This window comes from Sander lucioperca, chromosome 11, assembly GCF_008315115.2.
Source record: "Sander lucioperca isolate FBNREF2018 chromosome 11, SLUC_FBN_1.2, whole genome shotgun sequence".
Classification (NCBI taxonomy): Eukaryota; Metazoa; Chordata; class Actinopteri; order Perciformes; family Percidae; genus Sander; species Sander lucioperca.
This window is the reverse complement of record NC_050183.1, coordinates 38,086,894-38,106,021: the sequence shown is the minus strand read 5'-3', so window position 1 is coordinate 38,106,021 and position 19,128 is coordinate 38,086,894. Positions and strand designations below refer to the sequence as shown.

General features: G+C 40.5%; 2 protein-coding genes across 5 annotated transcripts in view; both read left to right on the top strand.

The window, feature by feature from the left end:
• The window catches only part of ssbp4 (single stranded DNA binding protein 4), a 92,556-nt gene extending 85,483 nt beyond the window's left edge, over positions 1 to 7,073 (top strand). The window contains exons 15-17 of one of the 2 annotated variants that reach the window (XM_031318161.2): positions 593 to 621; positions 710 to 811; positions 4,132 to 7,073. In XM_031318161.2, coding sequence (XP_031174021.1) covers positions 593 to 621; positions 710 to 811; positions 4,132 to 4,212 — 212 coding nt within the window. In that variant the 3' untranslated portion in view covers positions 4,213 to 7,073. Of the gene's footprint in view, positions 1 to 592; positions 622 to 709; positions 812 to 3,933 lie in introns of both variants that reach the window. The other variant, XM_031318162.2, reaches the window with a different exon arrangement.
• A 2,746-nt stretch (positions 7,074 to 9,819) lies between these two features.
• Positions 9,820 to 18,926, top strand: fkbp8 (FKBP prolyl isomerase 8). Of its 3 annotated transcripts, none has more exons than XM_036006984.1 (9): positions 9,820 to 10,046; positions 10,784 to 11,073; positions 11,792 to 11,961; positions 12,130 to 12,218; positions 12,739 to 12,959; positions 14,901 to 15,073; positions 15,156 to 15,233; positions 17,007 to 17,147; positions 17,432 to 18,926. In XM_036006984.1, the coding sequence occupies exons 2-9, from the start codon at positions 10,818 to 10,820 to the stop codon at positions 17,516 to 17,518; spliced, it is 1,215 nt and encodes a 404-aa protein (XP_035862877.1). In that variant the 5' UTR covers positions 9,820 to 10,046; positions 10,784 to 10,817; the 3' UTR covers positions 17,519 to 18,926. The 3 variants fall into 3 exon arrangements, with proteins under 3 accessions (XP_035862877.1, XP_031174018.1, XP_031174019.1); XM_031318158.2 differs by having other exon boundaries at positions 9,909 to 10,046; positions 10,808 to 11,073; XM_031318159.2 differs by lacking the exon at positions 9,820 to 10,046 and adding an exon at positions 10,079 to 10,372 and having other exon boundaries at positions 10,808 to 11,073.
• Positions 18,927 to 19,128: the final 202 nt, after the last annotated feature.

Here is a 19,128-nt window from a genome sequence, read left to right as displayed (position 1 = left end):
ACATTAAAACATGATTTATAAAATCATGCCAACAAATAGGCTATTTTAATACCTCGGTATTCTATCCAAAAAAGGTATGTATAAAGGCTTTAGGCCGCCCCACATGTTATTGTAGGCTCAGTTTAATAGGCAACTTCATTTCATACGATATATGTAGTAGGGGGTCCCTGCTCCATCTCTCTCTCAGTTAAGGGGCCCTTGGCCTAAAAATATGTTGAAGACCCCTGGTTTACAGTGTATGCAGCATGCACTTGGTATAAGCTCCAGAGTATATTGAGTGAAACCTGTTACTCTCTAGGAACATTTAGAAGTGAGACTCTGCCCTCTTATGGCTGGGAGAGGAAGTGGTCTCCCTCCTCCTGGTATTGATCACAGCTAAAACAGATTAGTGGGTCAGTGAGTAGGCCAATTGATCCTGTAGATGGGTGAGATGTGATCAGCGAAGCCAGTGAGTTGGTGCTCATCTGTATCTGAAACAAGTAGCTTAATTAAAGGTGAGAGGGCAGGTTGTTCCTACTCCTGAACGCTGAGGATCAGTTAACAGTTACCTCATAATTATTCAGGTTTCTCCTTTTTCCATTTCTGATCACAGGCTCTGGTGACATGGATGGGTTGCCAAAGGTAAGACTGACAAACTCTCTGTCTATCTATCTGTCTGTAAGAATTATGTATTCTTACCGTTTTATTTTTATTTTTATTTGTGTTGTAGAATTCTCCCAACAACATGGCAGGCATGAACAATCCTCCCGGCACTCCGCGGGATGACGGCGAGATGGCAGGCAACTTTTTAAACCCATTCCAAAGTGAAAGTGTGAGTACCAAAGGAGACAACATACCTCTTAAGATGGGAACAAACTGGCAGACTATATACAATCCTATTCAACTGTGATAAGGCAAAGAATCACATTCACGTTCAGATTACAGTCATATCTTCATAAATATCCACCGGTAACTTGATCAAACAGCAGTATCACATCTTGATTACCAAAAAATAAATATATTTGATACAGTTGTGATTGCTCCATCTGGTCTGAGACTCAATTACGGTGTCCAAGATATAAATGGGGCCGGTTTCACAAAAATAGACTTTGACTATGGCTTAGATCAAACTAATAGTCAGACTTCGGATACACGTCTAAATATTGACTGCCTTGACTGACATCAAACTAGGACTGCTCAATTATCATAATCACGATTATTTTGGTCAATATTGAATTGATTTAACACAATTACTCGTTGACTTTTGGAAGATGTTGCATTTATTGAACTTAAAAAACAGTGACACAGGGCGCCAGGGTCCCTCACCTGGTAGCGTGCATGCCCATATACAGAGGCTCAGACCTCGACGTAGCGGGGCGGGTTCAGTTTCGACCTGCGGCCCTTTGCTCTAGTCATTCTCCCTCTCTCTCGCCTTTCAAGTCTAAGCTGTCCTGTAAAAATTAAAGGCCTACAAATGCCCAAAAAAAAAAAATCATCTTTAAAAATAAAACAGTGAAACAGTTAAACAAATCAAACTGTGAAAACACCTAGAACTGGTTTCCCTTAGTACTTCCCCATTTGAACTTTTTTTTTCATTCAGAACAAAGACAAAATAGTGTGTAGTGAGTTTACTTCCAAAACGTAATGTGCAAAATAATTGTTTTTCTTGATTATGTAGTTTTTGTGATTTTTTTTTTTTTTAGGAGCCAAAATTGTAATCGCGATTAAAATTTGATGAATTGCACAGCCGTACATCAAACTAAAGAAAACATGGCTGACCAAGCAACCACATCAAACCACACGGCTCCGTTCAGTCCGGCAGAAAATGTTCGCCTCCAACAGTTATGAGGACATTTTACAGAGAAGATTTAGCAATGAGTGGAACACTAAACTTCTGATAAATGTCAGCACAGTGCAGACATGTGGCTGAGCTGAGATGCTGTGGCTTCCTAATGCGACAGAGCTCAATCAGTGCTTTCCTAACTCATCAGTCAAGCTCAGGATAGTTTCCTTGGATAGATGAAAATAATTTATGATGTCCTCACTGCGGTATATCTGCAACGGGTTACTGAGCTTTGTAAAAACTATTTCCCTTCTCATTACTCGCCCCATAACACTGTTAACAAACCACAAATTATGAGCCACGTTTCCTTTTTATTTTGGTCATTTGGTGCCACCTGTCAGCAGGCATCACTGATTGTTACCATGGAAACATGAGTCTTATGTCAGTCAGACTGTCTAACTCATATTAGAGGAATCTAAAAGCAAAATGAAGACTTTCCTTACTCTAAAGACAAGTCTAAAACTAGAACTGTAAGCAGTTATGACGGGGCCCAAGCCACCCACGGCAGTCGTCCCCGACGCCCCGGGGGAGCGCGTGAAAGCGGAACCCGAAGCCGGGCGGCCGGGAGGCAAACGTCGCTAAATATCGAGAGGCGCGAGCCGCGACGTCTGCGGTACGTCGCCATTGCAAACGTAGCGGTCAACAGTTGACCTCCAAGCATATACAGACCACCTTTAAGAATGCTCTACAACAAACAAACTTCTTAACCCCCCTGACCGCAAGAGACAGCAGAGAGAAATGAGAGAGTGACCGAGAGGGTGGAGGGGGGAGGCAGGTGTGGTGCTTGAAGGAGCAGGGGAGGTGGTCAAGTTGTTGCAAATGGTGTCATAGGCGCCGATTTATGTTTTCCTCTGTGGGTGCTTCGTGGGAAATTAAGAATCAATGACACCGACATAACCAATCACGCTATGACAGACGCTCCACTTAGCACCAACTGCAATGTTTAATTGCACAGTATCGGCGCCTATGAATGGTGTTGATTTTGGATTGAAAAAGTGAGAGAAAAGAGTTGAATTTGTCCACTGTGAAGGTTGTAGAGACTTTGTCAGGTGGGTTAAGAAGTTAGTTTATTGTAAAAAACCAAAGGAGCAAGCAAAAGTAAAAACCAAAACCTAACAGTAAGAGGCAAACATCAGTAAATATTGAGAAGTGTGAGCTGCAAAGTCTGTGGTACATTTCCACTGCAAATATCCCATTAAAATTGAGTAAAAGGGCCAAAACATGTATACGTTGATTATAGCGCCCCCTAATGGCCGATCTTCGCCAAATTTGGTACAGCGCCTCAGAGCCGCATGCCGAACGAGCACCATAAGTTTCGTGGTGATTGCTTTTACCGTGGCAGAGATATTGCATATGCTAATTTCCCATTTAAATGCATTGAGTTATTGGCCAAAACAAATAAACGTTGCTTATAGCGCCCCCTAAAGGCCGATCTTCGCCAAATTTGGTAAAGAGCATCATAGTGGCATGTTGAATAAAGATCCCAAGTTCCTTGCTGATAACATTTAATTTGGCCGAGATATGATATGATACGTGTGTGGTAGCTAGCTATGAAAATTTGTTTGGTCATCAAATGCGCATACTTTAACATAGCAAAATTCCTTGAGTAACTTTTGGTCCGGTCCATCTGGAGAAAGTCTAAAATAACTTTGTGAAACCGGCCCCTGGCTCTAATTCGAACTGATAATCTCTTCTTTATGTTGTACTCAGTTTCCCAGCTTTACCCAACACACACAAACACACAGCATGCACAAACGCAAGCATGGGAAAGAACCACATCATATGTTTTCTCTGATGCATGGAGAGATTGTCATATAGTGATGAATGTTAAGACTGACAACTACGTTTTACTACAGTATCTTCACTGTGTTCTGAAATTCCCTAACATTTTCTCCTTGGGCTGGACTCTGCTTTGCTTGCTGCTTGTTTACTGACTAAGAAAGGGTTAATGGTTATGTGTCATGTATGCTGCAAGAGGCTGGTGTCCTGGACATGGCATTAGTTTAGTTAGTTGTATTGCTTTCATCTGGAACTGGGTAGAATAACAAGTTTAATATAGTTTTTGGCTTATCTTTTCTCCCCCCCCCCCTCTCTTTTTTCTCTCTTTACAGTATTCACCCAACATGACGATGAGTGTGTGATTCTTTTTTATTTTATTTTATCTTTTATTTTATTTTATTTCTTTTTCATCTCCCCTTATCCCAATCTCCCTCTCCCATCCGCCCTGGTGCGTCTTGCATTGCCCTCCTCCCTCCCTCCCTCCCTCACTTCCTACCTCCTCCTGGTGGACGGTGTGCTGTGCCACACAGCCCCTGGGGATGCACCTGGAAAGCAGGACTCCCCTCAAGGCCCCTCATCCCAACGCCTGTAAAATGGGTTTAAGAACATGAAAAGGCCTCCAAGCAACAGGAAGGGTCTCTTCTCCACTTCTTCTTCACCTGCCGGGCCTCCATACAGGCTCTAGGACAGTAAGAGCCCGAAACTGCTCCAAGCCTGTCTCTCCAAAAACCCCAAAACCTGCCCTCATGGGTGGCATTCAAGCCCAAACAAGATGCCCCGCTGCATCTACCACCACTCCATTATATCACGCTGATTATAATTTATGAGGGCACGCAGTTGTTGACTGACAGGGGCCGAAAACCCTCATTCAAAAACTCCTGTGTCAGGAATGATCCTAAAAAAAAAATTTAAAAAAGAACTGATAATGTTATTTTAGGGTTTGTATTTTTGTTGTTGATGGTAATATTATTGTTATAATTTTCATAATTGATATTATTCTACTAATGTAGTTATGATTTCCTGTAAAGGGCACATTTTTATCTCAGCAGCAGCATCAACAATGACAGAATAAGCACACCCTCGAAAAATGCACAATGATTTTCTGTTTACATGATTTTAGGTTATTTGATGTTTGTCTTGTTTTTGTTTTTTTTGTCACAGCCGGTTTCACGTCACAAACTTCTCCTCAAAACTTCTTGGGAACTTGTAGCTCCAGTCTTTGCCATCTAAATGTGTGTAGCATCATTTGCATAAACATTCAAAGTCTTCACCTTTTAATGAAGTAGTTTGTGCCGAGGCGTCAGCTAAAACTATCCGTACAGATTACACAGAGGCTTTCTCAAAGTACTGCTGTTTTCTGGTACAAAGTGTCTGCTGATGCACCTGAATGATCATCTAGCTATCTTGTCTTAATAAGCACCCCTATGTTTTTTATTGCATGGGAATGGCTCTGAGGTGCCAGTTCTCATTCAGTCATAGACAGAGCGAGAGAGCACCTCTTCTCTGGATTTGGTCTTGTCTGTAAATACAACATATTTAGCTTGTATTGTGGTTGTTTTTATTATTTGTTATTTACAATTTGTCTGTGAATCCTAAAACGTGGTTCCTTCCCCTCCGTCACTTTGTTTGATTTCAACTTCACTGTGGACTCCAAGTGGCACTGTTTTCCTCCCAGGATTCATTCTGGTCTCTCGCCAATGTCTCCTTTTTGGACTGAGAGATATTGTGGGACCTCAGATACACTCGGGAAGCCTGCTTTTTTTTTCTTTTTTTTTTAAAGTTTGGGGTGAACTCACAGATCCTGTATGATCGATCCACTTTCTTAACCCAGACAAGACAGGCTAAATAACGTAACATGTCTCCTTGGAGCTCCTCCCATCGACCCTCAGCGAGTCCCATATGTACGGGATAATGGATCTGGAGTACTGGGAGGCTGCAACAGCGCTGATGATGGGAGCAGAGTGATGCACCTCGGGGTTAACAGACCATGCAACCGCATCGGTCTAAAGAAGAGGAAGAATAATGGGACACTTTTGTAATGGATATATTTCCATTTTTGTGGGTTGTTTTTAGCAGATTGTTTTTATTTTAAATGTATTCAACTGAGAATATGAAAGCCCATAGAATCTGCACACAAAGAAAAGCATAGTTAACATATTACGCTATTTAATTTGTTTCTTTCTGTATGTTATGTACTCTTGGCCTGATCAACTCTGTCACTGTTTCAAAGGGATACATTATCTCTCATGGCATCACACTGCAGCACTTCAACATGGCTGTGTTCAAACCAACAATAACTAAACAACCATTGGAGCCTCTACGGGTGATGGCGACGTACTTATCAATTTTCTGATATCAATGTGAACAGAGTGTGCCTATTCAATAGGGACATCTCCAGGATTTGGCTGTCACTGCCAATGTAGTGACACACACCTCCATCCTTTCCTCCAATCCCATCCCTCCCTCACCTCCCAAAACATCTCCCCCACCCCCTTCTTTCATTTCCTTTTTTGTAAATACTGTATAATGCATTTTGATATCATTGACATGTTTTGATATGTCAGTCACTACCAATGAATACAGCTAAAAGTAAATTATAAATAAATCTGTCCGTGTTTTTCATAGAGAAAGGATGCGCTGACTATTTGGCTCATGTGGCTAAATTTCCATAAAAATGTATAGAATACAGTAACACAATAAATGCAGACTGTATGCTAAATACTTTTGAGTGGAGGATAGGACAGAGAGAGGACAGGACAGATAGCTGTGGGGTCCTCGCTCTGCCCTCGTCTCCTTATATGTTTCAGTTCAATGTTACTATTGGCTTTGAATAATCATTTGAATAATTTTTCCAAAGGGCATCTTCTCACAAGAAACATGTGGCCTCTTATTGCAGTTTTTAATATGAAGGATTTTTATCAATTTAAGAACTTTTAAAAAGGTAAAAATACTTAAGAGAACCTCATTTTAAATTTAAGAATAGATCAAAAAGCAACTGTGTGCTTTGCTATTCGCTCCTGTTATAGCGTTGTATAGATCGAAGCTCTCTCACTGATCCTCTCTCAGTCCTCTGTGTATATCGATCGTTGGCCATCTCTGTACTTCTATTGTGATGTATAATACTGTACCATTAGGAAGATTTGCTGGTCGGGTGGGGTGGTTATGTTGAGTCGGGGAGGGGTGGGGATTCAAGGGAAGGAGATATAAATGATTCTCCTGTACCATTCATGGTCCTTTCTGATGACACGGCAGTATTCGATATGAAGCAGTCTGTCTCTTGGGTTTGCTTTGTATTTTCATGGTAGGATAGTTCAGAATCTTGTCTTAGGGACTTAGGTGTCTTGTGTAGGTAATAAAGATGTTCTTTGTATGTTTCTTTATATTGTAAAGTTTCTTTAGACTGAAAGAAAAACAGATAATTTGCTTATCAAAAAAGAAAAAATGCATCAATAATAAATGTCCTTTGATTTTTCCTTGTTGTTTGAATCTCTTCCTCTAAGCTCCCATTTAGCTTTTCAGCCGTTATCTAATGCAGTACGCAAAGAGAAGTTACACTGAAGGAAGTGTTTAGGAAAGGATCATTTAAGCCTTGTTTGTAAATCATGTTAATCTTTGAAAAACACCATTTTGTTTTAAATTTGTAAAGTTAAATTATTGTCTATAAGCTACATAGGATGACTCGAATTACTTCTCGATTCAATACTGCTCTCTGATTTAATGAACCTGCATGATATTTAAGGCAAATTTAATTTCTGTACTTCATATAGGGGTTAACTTAAAAGGACTTTTTTTAAACGTGTCACTGCTCTATAATCTACGCATTGGTTTTTTGGCCTTAAACTCTGCACACACCTTTCAAAAAGATATATCATCATTTTTGCCACCAATTTTGAATTTGCACAGCTTATCACAGCTCCAAATAGCCTAAGCAAGACACCACCGAATTATAAAGTCCTGCTGTGTACATCCAGCTACATCAATTGCAGTAATGCCATTTATGTGAGATAACAGCCATTGAATGCTGATGACATGGTTCTACGTATGTGCTTTAAAAGGACTTAGAAAAATATACAGTTATATTTGTGTACGATTTCTGAATTATAAATAGCAACTCATGAATCCGCAGCGGATCACAATCAGACAAATACATTTGTTTTATATGCTTTAGATAGAAGATGAGTTAATACAGACGTGGACACTTTAGTTTTAAAAAACTAATTAATACGTTATTATGAATAACTGCAGTCTTTGGGATGCCTATGAGGTTAAACCAAGTACATCTCGCTGCAGTCTGCGGGAAGGCGGGGCTTGACATCAAGCCCCGCCCACATCCAAGTCAGTCTTTTTTTTTTTTTGCTTACGTCATTCCCCATACGCTCTAACGGACCAAGACGATTCTCTTAATACATCCATGACCAAGACAGCCTGGTAGAATTTTTTTACTATGAAGAAAATTATTTGGATAAATGACGTTTTTTATTTTGAATCTTTTAATTTTATATCTATAAATGTAAATGATCTGAAAGAAAACCGAATAGGCTAGTCACCAATTTAAAAATGACATGAAATTATATTTTAAAACCTTAAAAAAGGACCTCTTTAATGTAAATTTAATGCGCCCCTTTTTCGTGTATGTATGTATGCATTTAATGTTTCCAATGTGTTTATGGATCTGTACTTGAATAATAAAGTTTTTTGAAGACAAAAAAAAAAAAAAAAAAAAAAAAAGACAGCCTGGTAGCGAAGCTGATAGAGCCTCTTGATCACATTAGATAGAAACTGATGCTGTAGGCTAAACAAACGATATTTCATGCAACAGTGAAGTTTTCATGTAGTTACTACTGATTTCTGATTTTAAAATGATATCCAAATTTGAAAAATGGGTCATTTTAAACCTTGTTAATATTGATGACAATGTGTTCAAACGGAAAACGAGCCATATTTCATTTAATTTAGCCCTCAAAAGTAGAATGGTGTGTTGTTTCGTTATGGACTTTCATATTAACAGCAAGAATTCAGTCACAACCAAATGTACAAAGGGGCGATTTTGCTTTAACAATTAACAGGTGAACCAGAAGCATACAGGTGAAACTCGAAAAATTAGAATATTGTGCAAAAGTTCATTTATTTCAGTAATTCAACTTAAAAGGTAAAGCTAATTATATAGACTTATTACATGCAAAGCGAGATATTTCAAGCCTGTATTTGTTATCATTTTGATGACTATGGCTTACAGTTTATGAAAACCCTCAGCAAATTTGAATATTGTGAAAAGGTTCAATATTTTAGGCTCAAAGTGTCCCACTCCAATCAGCTAATTGATCCAAACACCTGCAAAGGGTTCCTGAGTCTTTAAATGGTCTCTCAGTCTGGTAGAACTCACAATCATGCGAGATGCTCCTCGGATATTACCTGCACAGTAACACACCTAATCTAAGTATTTCAAAAGGTCGAACACACATACAGATGTTTAGATACAGTAAAATCGCTACGTGATTACCGTTATATCCGAGGGTTGAAGTTGCATTTTAACGGGGCAGTGCAAGTTGCTGCTGTGGTTTAGCTGAAGCTAACGCAGCCTGAGCTTTCACGTTACAATATAAAAAGGTGTTGACCGTTGACTTAGCTAGCACGCAAACAGTTCATTTACATGTCTACGAGCATGTTAGCAAACTACACCAAAAGACAAATACTGAGGAATATTGATAGAAAGCAGGGGAAACTAGTAGGCTACTTCCATACTTTTTACCATTGGCTAATTAGTAACCTGCCTTCCATCAGATGTAGCTTCCGAGTTAGCTAGCAGCTAGCCCCAGAAGCTCATGAAAACAAGGCTTTCACCGGAGGAGTCTTACGTTATTTCCAAACCACTCTTTTCGTTTCAAAGTCGGAAATCAAATGAACGAAAAAGTACACGGGCCCAATTACAGTTCACTGTTGTTGCATGAAATGTCGTTTGTGTTTAGCTTACATCAGTTTCTGTCATTTAATGTGAAACAAGAGGATATGAGGTTTGCTACCGTCTTGGTCCGTTCGAGCCATAGACTGTATGGTACGAGCATATGGGGAGACGACGTAGGTTTATAAAAAAAAAAAAAAAAAAAAAAGGCTGACTTGGATGTGGGCGGGGCTTAATGTCAACGCTTACCGCAGACTGCAGCGAGATGCTCCTCGGTTAAACATTAATATGCATGAATGTATAATAAAACCATGAAACGCCCCCATAGTACATGAGCTCAAGGTTAACAGGAAGCAGCTTGTTTGGATTAACTAGCGACCGCCACGAAGTCAGTTTGATGTTGTATATTCAGCAACACCAGAGCAACAGATAAGGGTCCCACTGGTCTCTTGTTCCCCAACAGCAAACTGACTTCATCATTGTAAACTGGAGGCGATTGAGCAGGACCAAAACAAGCCTGTGCAGATAGCTAGCTAGTGTTTGAAGGTAATGTGCAGTTTATTTTGATAAACGGATTTATCACATATGACGCTCTAACTGATCTGAAGTCGATGGCAGCAGGGGTTCATTGCAAGACAGGATAAAAACTGCGACTTAATGTTTAACGGTACTAACATTAGCTAGCTACATAGCGAGATTACAGCTAGCTAAATGCTCGGCAATAGTCTGTTAGCATTAACGTTACTTCTGCTAGCCGCTTGAAGAGGTAGCTGCTGTTGGATAACTTGTCAGAAACTTCTGGAAACGTGAGGCTAGCTTGGCTAACGTTACTGTTAATCAAAATATAACGTTACTGTTGTAGCAGTTAACAGGTGAGTTGTAGCTAATTGTGACCATGTTGTAAATGTGTTAATTCATTATAATAACACGCGAATCAGTCCTGGATGGTTTTGGATAACAGACGTTTTTATTGTTGATGCTGTGTTAGCACGGTCACTGATGTAATAGCAGCGGATGTATCTTTAACCCTTGTATTGTCCTTCGTGTCATGGGGACTTGGTTAGTTTATTTACATTTTGTATTAGCCTGTCCAAACGCGTTCGATCGTAGCACGGGTCTCTGGGACCCCCCGTGCCAGTTCACGGTCACCGGGGGACCCAAAGCTCAACGCCAGGCTAATGCAAAAACGTCAAATAAACTGAATGGGTCCCGGGGAACCGAAGGACAACACAGGGTGGATTTTAATTCGTACTCCGGTTTTGGGACAAACAGTTACGAAATAAAGTTGTTAACCTTCTTTCTCATAGTATTCTACCAATGACTGAAAAAGAGGAGACTATGGACGCTTCTGATAGCCATGACAGTGCGCCATCAGTGAAGAAGAATGGACAAACCTCGTTGCTGGACAGCGGGGAAGACTTTGAGGTTTTAGATGAAGAAGACATTGACGACGTCCCCCCTCCTCTGGAAGATGCCGGGGGCGGGAAGGGGAAAAACACAGATGAGTCTGAAAAAAATGCTGACACAGATTCAGACCCTCCAGGTCAAGTGGAAGAATGGCTGGATGTATTAGGTATGTAGCAAATGCCCCATGGTAGTAACATGTAAGCCTGTAACAGTATATATTAATGTAGAAGGTGTTTTAGTAGTTAAAGGTCCCATGGCATGAACATTTCACTTTATGAGGTTTTTTAACATTAATATGAGTTACCCCAGCCTGCATATGGTCCCCTAGTGGCTAGAAATGGCGATGGGTGTAAACCGAGCTCTGGGTATCCTGCTCTGCCTTTGAGAAAATGAAAGCTCAGATGGGCCGATCTGGAATCTTCCCCTTATGACGTCATAAGGAGGAAGGTTACACTCCCCTTTCTCTGCTTTGCCCGCCCAGAGAATTTGGCCCGCCCATGAGAGAGAGAGAGAGACATCATGGCTTGCAAACGAGCGAAGCATGGCAGTTGGTCAAGGCCACCCTCCACCTTGCCCCCCCCCCCCCCTCCTCTCTCCTCCTCAATAGCATTTAAAGCTACAGACACAGAAATGGCACATCCTAAGTAAAGCTCATTGTGGGACTGGCTCTAGTGGCTGTAATTCTGCACCAAGGCTGAATTTCGGGAAAGAGACTTCAGATACAGTATTAGGGGACCACTAAGGCCTATATAAAAGCATCCAAAAAGCAGCATGTCATAGGACCTTTAATAAGGTAGTATTGATGACCAGCTCCCTTAACGTGTTGTGATCCCCAGTGATCAGTGCTGTAACTGACTAAAATGAATATGACTGTTTGTCTCCAGGTAATGACCAGCTAAAGAAAAAAGTCCTGGAGGCAGGGGAAGGGCAAGACAGTCGGCCACAGAAAGGACAAAATGTAAAGATTCATCTTAAAACATACCTGAAGGACGGAACACTTGTAGAGGAGCAGCCTTACCTCTCTTTCACTCTTGGAGATGGGGATGTCATCCAGGTAACAATTTGACATACAGTACTTCTCAAAATGGGAAAGACAAGACAAAATAGAGTGATTTCTCAGTCTCACAACAGGTTATGCATATTTTGCTTTATCCTACTAGCAGTAGTTAGTGTTGTGTTGTTGTTATGAGTATCTTACTGCAATGTGATTTTCTCCTTTCAGGCTCTGGATCTCACAGTGCAGCTCATGGAAATGGGAGAGAAGGCCCTCATCCAGGCTGACGCAAAATACGCATATGGTTCCCGGGGGAGGTAGGGGCGTGCTTTAAAGCGTAACTCTAAGGAGTTCATGTGTAGAGCCCCTGGTGATACTTAGAGCAAAGTTTCATGTTGTGTCGAGCCTTCTTAGTGTTTTAAAAATAGTGATTTTGATGCAATCATAGTAGTGCCCCTAGCACTCCCATTCAAAAGGCCATTTGACCGAAAAACGAGAACACGGTAAATCTTAAAAATGGCACTTCCGTCCTAATTATGCTTTTAAACAAAAGTTTGACTCAGGTACATTCACAAAAACACCCTAGGTTGCATTTTGGTGAGAGTTCCGCTTTAATCCCACTGCTAAAGGCTGCATAAACTGTAGTTTTCATGCAAACAAAAAAGTACAATCATGCTAAATCTGCTATTTATTCACAAACTAATTTGAACAAAATGGGACTTAAAATGGACACACTTTCATTGGGATGTGACGATTAAAAATTCCTCGTGTGTAATCTAGTGATTGATTTCTCTTATTTCTGTAACTCCTGAACTTGGCGTTTCTTCATCTTTCCAGTCTTGAACCAGAGGTTCCCCCCAACGCTGAGCTGTCCCTAGAAGTGGAACTGCTGGAAGCTATTGATGCCCCAGACCTGGAGCTGCTGCCCCCTGCAGAAAGGATTGGCCTGGCCATCCATAAGAGAGAGAGGGGCAATGTTCATTACCAGCGTGGGGACTACGCTTTTGCTGTGAATTCATACAGCATTGCCCTGCAGATAACAGAGTCTAGTTCTAAAGGTCAGATGTATGCCAGGGAGTGAAGTCGGGGCTTTTAGTGAGTTCCATTTACCTCAAAAACCGGAAGCCAAAGCTGGGAATGACGTCACACCCGAGTTGAATGCGTTCCATTTACAAGTCACATTTTCATTAGCTCTAGCCAGGTTAGCCATTGTTAGCAATGCCAGTTTATAACAATGCATTACGCTGTTTTTTTTGTGCATAAAAACAGCGTAGCAACATGTCCACAGATAGAAGATGGACAACACTGTCTGTACGACTGAATTAGTGAGACACAAATGAGACAGAAGTGCTTATAACTGAATGTTACTACAGCTTTCACAACTGTTGATGCACGGAGCAGCCATGTTGGATTTTTAGCTCGGGGTACTCGGTGGTTGTCCGAGTTTCGAGCTCGGAAATCCGAGGTCAGGGGGCGTGTTTCCGACTTTGACCTCGGAAAATCTGACTTCCGAGTAGAGGTGTGAATCTTAACCGATCTCCCGATTCGATTACGATTATCATGCCTTCGATTCAATATCTCGATGCGTCAAAAACATTTTTCTATTAAAGCCAAATAGGATATTTGACTTGACAAGGTTGCATTGTCAAGTGCAATGCCCAAGCTGCAATAAGTAACTTTAGACTGGAATGATGAGATGTTTGGGTTTGTTTCTTTAAGGTAGCTACCACGAAGGTTTATCTATTTTGGATTAGTCATATACCACCCTACTTTTAACCTGCAAATCTATTGTGCTGTATTGGAATAACTGACCCCAGACAACTCTTTAACAAAAAAGGTATTGTTTACTGAACGATAACTTAAATGTACAAATAATATTTAGCCATTAGATTGAATAACAAAAAAAAAATAACACAAATCACACCCTTCTTTATATGCTAACTGCAATATTTCTTCAAATGATATTACACGCAACTACCCCTTTACCCGTTTCTCTATCAGTTTCCACTTAAAACACTGCAGCTACACAAAATGATTCCTCCTTACAGCAGTTTCAATGTAAAACTTACTCAAACCCTATTAAACCACTGTGTTACCACACACACGCGCCGAGAGGAAGAAAAAAAAAAAGTTGCAGGCCTGATGGTAGCTTGTGTGCGATGCGTCCAACAGGACGTTGTATTCAGTGAAGCAAACACACAGAAATCCATCTTACAGTTAGCTGTTAGCTGTCGTCCGAAATCAGCGTCCTCCGAATCAGCAACTCTAGCACGTTTGTTCTAAACCACTGCTGTTAGACAAGAAAAGTGCCGTAGTTTACACCTCTTCCGCTTCGTTACTCCACTTAGATCTTCTCCAAGCTAACTATTCTAGTGTCTCTCGGTGTTTCTCAGTGTTTTCTTTCCTCTTCTCGATTTGCGATTCTCTCCACTGTCCTTGTGTCTCCGCTCAGCCGTTTTGCGTGTGTGTGTGCGTGTCTGTCTGTCTGTCTGTGTGTGAAACGGATTAGGCTACTGAGAATGTTATTTTTCATTTGAATGTTTATTCCGCGGCCGGAAAATTAACGAGCGACGTCATTGCGTTATAATCGATTGTGGTCGGCCACTGCATCGATGCAGCATCGTCCATGTCCGCATCCAGATGCATCTATTATTTGATTAATTTCAACACCTCTACTTCCGAGTACAAATGGAACGCACTGTTAGGGAAAAGGGTTTGCTGTCACTTAGCATTGTGCTTTGGGGTATCTAACAGGTGGGGGAGTATGGCACTCAAAGAGTTGATGCTTACTTTGATCATGACTTTTTGGATTTATCCCCAAAACAAGAGGTGCCTTTTTTCTCAACGTGTAAAAACGAATGTGGCCCTTCTTAGATGGTGATAGGCAGGGAATAGATTTAACTAATGTTCACTAATTTTAATGATGCACGGATGGACATGATACTTTTTTTTTACTGGTTTTGAACTGTTTGTTTATGTTGTGATTTCTTTTGCTGCAGTTGACATAAGTCCTGAAGAGGAGAATGAGCTGATGGATGTGAGAGTGAAGTGTTTAAACAACATGGCTGCTTCTCAGCTGAAACTGGACCACTATAATGCAGCACTTAAGTCTTGTGTCTCGGCACTAGAACACCAGCCAGACAACATAAAAGCACTTTTCCGCATGGGAAAGGTACACATTGCTTTTTTTTCTTTCGCTTTCCCTATTTGTGTGTGATCAATTGTTTTTTTAAACTCTTATGTTTTCCCTCAAGGTACTAGCCTTGCAAGGTGAATACACAGAAGCCATTCAAACTTTGAGGAAGGCGCTGAAGTTGGAACCAAGCAACAAGGTACTTTTGGCCTTTTCACATTAGTTTTTGGTAAAACACAGCTTTTAATATGGAGAAACGGCAGTTTATGTCTATGACCAGGAGATGGCGCCATTGGATGAAATATCAAACTACTGAGTTTGTAGTGCAGAGTTAGGTGGACTGCTGATTCATCATTTCACAGGATCTGTTTTCATGTTGTTGCCTTAAATAGGATTGCCCTGCACCCCCAGCCATATCTAATACCTAGCCACTGTTCCTGTTCTCCTGCTTATGCAGTCGGGTATATGTGGTTCTTTGGCTACACAAGGCCAGGACAGAACTCAGCTCAGTGCGTGGGCTTCTTGGATTCGCTGTGAGCTGCAGCAGCATGGTACTCATGCCCAGAATCCCCCACTTGAGTCCTACACCAATCTGTCAAACAGCACATGGCATGGCCGCCACTTAAGCTTTTCATGCAGCATGCTCAGTGTAAATATAATGTACTATTACATTCTGTAATAGTAAATCTTAGGTGGATTGCTGTGTGTAGTCAGGAATCTTTTCATATCTGAAATCAAAAAAGATGCATGTTTTAGATTGCACTTCCAGGCCATTTGCCTATGATGTCTCTGTGTCAAAACACATTTTTAAACTGGTGCGAGATTAGCGCTTTTAATATTAACATGGACTCGCCTCTTAGTGCTATAATAATGAAAAGACTTCTTAAATTACCTCATGTTCTACCAGCAAGAACAGTGGGTGTGCTTCACAATACCAGAACGCTCCCATTATAATCAATGAGGCGGCAAGCGTCATGTAGTGAAAGAAGACGCTAAATCTCTCTCTTCTCCGAGCTTTGCTATCTGCATTTTTTACACTGGTGTCAGCTGTTCACACCCTCTATCTCCAACTCAAATTGATAATAGAAGATTTTGTTAGTCTGTGGTTTGTTTACTCTTTGACATGACATTTAGGCTTGACAGTTCCAGTTTGGACAGAATGTTACATGTCCTTGCCCTGGGGACATGTCAGTGTCCTACCATTTTTGTGGGTGGCTGATTGCACAATAGTGTTGTCAACTGCTCAAACATTGTTCTGTAAATGGATCTGCTTGCTTTTAGCATTAGATAGGAAGAGACAAATCCTCAGGGTAGAGACTTGTACAGACACTTACGCTGACTCTGTACCCCCTGCAATTGTATTTAAAAGTAGACTGTCGTCAAATGTCACTATTACATGAACATTGCTGTAAACTCGTACTGTATGTAATGGCGCTCCACCAGTCTTTCTGGTGCATGAACATTTTGGTTGTCTTTGAAAGCATTGGTTTGCTTAGTCACTCACCAGTTTTAAGAGCAGTGAAGTGACTCAGATCTGAGACAATGTTGGAACAATAATTGAACCCATATCCTGGAATTGTGTGTACGTGTGAGCTAAATGTTAGGCTTGTGATGCAAGTCGGTGCTTTCTTGTAAGACGACAAAGAACAGCACACACATTTTTTCCAGCATTTCATTTTGTAAGTGTTTAATCAATGCTTCATCCATCCATCATGGTCACAGTTAAAAATGATCTTTTGAAAAGCCTTCATTTCATGTCATTTTTAATGCTTTCCAGACCACCAACTGTCTGTTGATGTAAGGGTATTGTCACCCCGACACATTCCCATTAACAAGGAACTCAGTCTTGGGTTGTTATACAGTAGCAAGACTTTGTTCCCCTCATGTTAGAATAGCTGGGTTGGTAGAGTAAAGGGGGGGGGATGGTGAACTGGAGTTTGCAACACCTATTTGGCTTGTCTCCTCTGCATAGACAATCCATGCAGAGCTCTCCAAGCTGGTGAAGAAGAACTCGGAGCAGAGAGGAGCAGAGCAGGCCATGTATAAGAAGATGCTGGGTAACCCTGCTAGTAGCGGCAGCAGTTCACAGAAACACCGGGCCAAGTCTTCATGGGTGAGCATCATTCCCTGACAAAACAAATCTGTTTAAATGTTGAATGTTTTGTGTTCGAATACAGCTTGGATTTCTGTCCATCATGCACTTACATAAGTTTTGTTTACAGTGATAGGTATGTGATCATCAAAAGAGCCTTTGTGTGGTAATAAACAAGGAGTGTCAGTTTTGTATCAATATTTTAAGTCGGATGAATATGTTGCTTTGAGCTTTTGACTGTCATGATATAACTCAACCTACTAAACATCCCTTCTCTTCTCTTTTGCACCTTTTTATTTCCTTAGGGTCTTAGCTGGAAGTGGCTTTTCGGTGCCACTGCAGTAGCCATTGGCGGTGTAGCATTATCCGTTGTCATAGCTGCTAGAAATTGAACCATGCCTGTGATGAGCCTGACCAAGCCCCTGCAACGTGAGCCTAAACATAGAAGCACATCTGGCAGCGACTTCTCACCTTTTTGTCGAAGGGGGGGTGGAAATGTCGGTCAGTTGCCTCTTCGCTGTCACTCTCCTTTCTCTGCTATGTTTGAGAACTATATGTGACAATTAATAAAACATCAAGATTTGCATATGGGAAATGTATTTCCAACCTTATAAACGTGTAGGTTTATGAATATCTGTCACGTTGCCAGACACTGTTTTCTTTTGCTGCCATTGTTCTTGTCTTTGGTAGTTAATGTTGCAAATTGATTATTAGAGAATCGAAATGTAAAATAAATTGCCGTAGATTCAGATAGGAGCTATTTAAGAATATTTTTCCTACTAATAATAGAATCGTGATATGGTCCTTTGTAATGCTATAGTTTTAAAGCTTCAGATTGTGCAGTTAAATTAATATGTCCTATCCAAGAGAGAATAATGTAATCCGAGAGAGAATAATGTAATGCAGATGCTCTATTATTTGAAGTCCACACGTTGGCAAAGTATATCTGGCTTGTGTGCTAGCTCTCACACCCTTTCTATAGACTCAACTCATACGCTAAGTGACCAGAAAAATAGGAACACCTGTACAATGTCATGCAATACAATACAACAGTCAGTTTTTGTTGAGACTGTTGAGTCAGTTCTATGGTGTGTATTGTGGCTGGAGTTTGTTGTGATATCAAATTGAAAGGTGTTCCTAAAATTGTATCCACCTCATAAAAATATATAAGAAACACTTCACAAAATAATGCAGTTAAATAAAATACAGCAAACTGTCAACAGCAACGAACAGAAATAACATGAATCATGGGGGGCTCAATATTCTTGGTCACTTGTGTATACAGTACATACATTAAAGCAGCAGCTGAAGTAGATTAACTGTTGTCAACTTTTGTTAAATTACTAATTTCTTGTTAATAAAGCTGCAGTTATTACCTTTTAAAACAAGGGCAGCAAATGGTACATCGTTTCTAAGTGATGTGGCTATGAATAATAAATGAGAATTTATTTTTCAGTCAATTATACCTCAATTTTTGATGATTAAGACCAAATGTTGAAGGATGTTCAAGTACAATGTTGGGTGTGTATTTTTTTTTGTCCCCTACATTTTATTGCCTGCAAAGCTTTCCTTAAATTATGTTGCTTTGGGTGTTAATTCCACTGTTTTTGATCATTGCTTTTAAGTTAATGTGACACCGCAGAATCTGTGGCTTCTTCAGAGTAGATGGTAGACCTACAGAGCCAAAAGTTGCATAAACTCTTTAGTTGGTGACATATTAAGTGGTTGTGAAAGTTCCCGGCATTCCATAAATTTGTTAATTTTATATTCATCATAATAAAAAATGTGTCTGTTATCAAACTACAGTTTCCTTTTTGTATGGTATCACAATTTCTGCCAGGGTAAGCATTAGTGATGACGACAAGGTATTCAGTGATTTTTAACTATTTCCAGTTCTGGACTGATTCCATGTATTGTGCCTGGTCAGTGATCACAGACTGATCTGTGGCATTTATGCCTTTATATAACTGGCTTTGGAGGATTGAGAAATACCAGTGCTGAT

Excerpts from the sequence above, each read along its gene's own strand:
- fkbp8 (XM_036006984.1), top strand. The coding sequence starts at position 10,818 with ATGACTGAAAAAGAGGAGACTATGGACGCTTCTGATAGCCATGACAGT. Across the intron at positions 15,074-15,155 it reads CACTTTTCCGCATGGGAAAG|GTACTAGCCTTGCAAGGTGA; the intron begins GTACACATTGCT and ends TTTTCCCTCAAG. Across the intron at positions 15,234-17,006 it reads AGTTGGAACCAAGCAACAAG|ACAATCCATGCAGAGCTCTC; the intron begins GTACTTTTGGCC and ends TCCTCTGCATAG.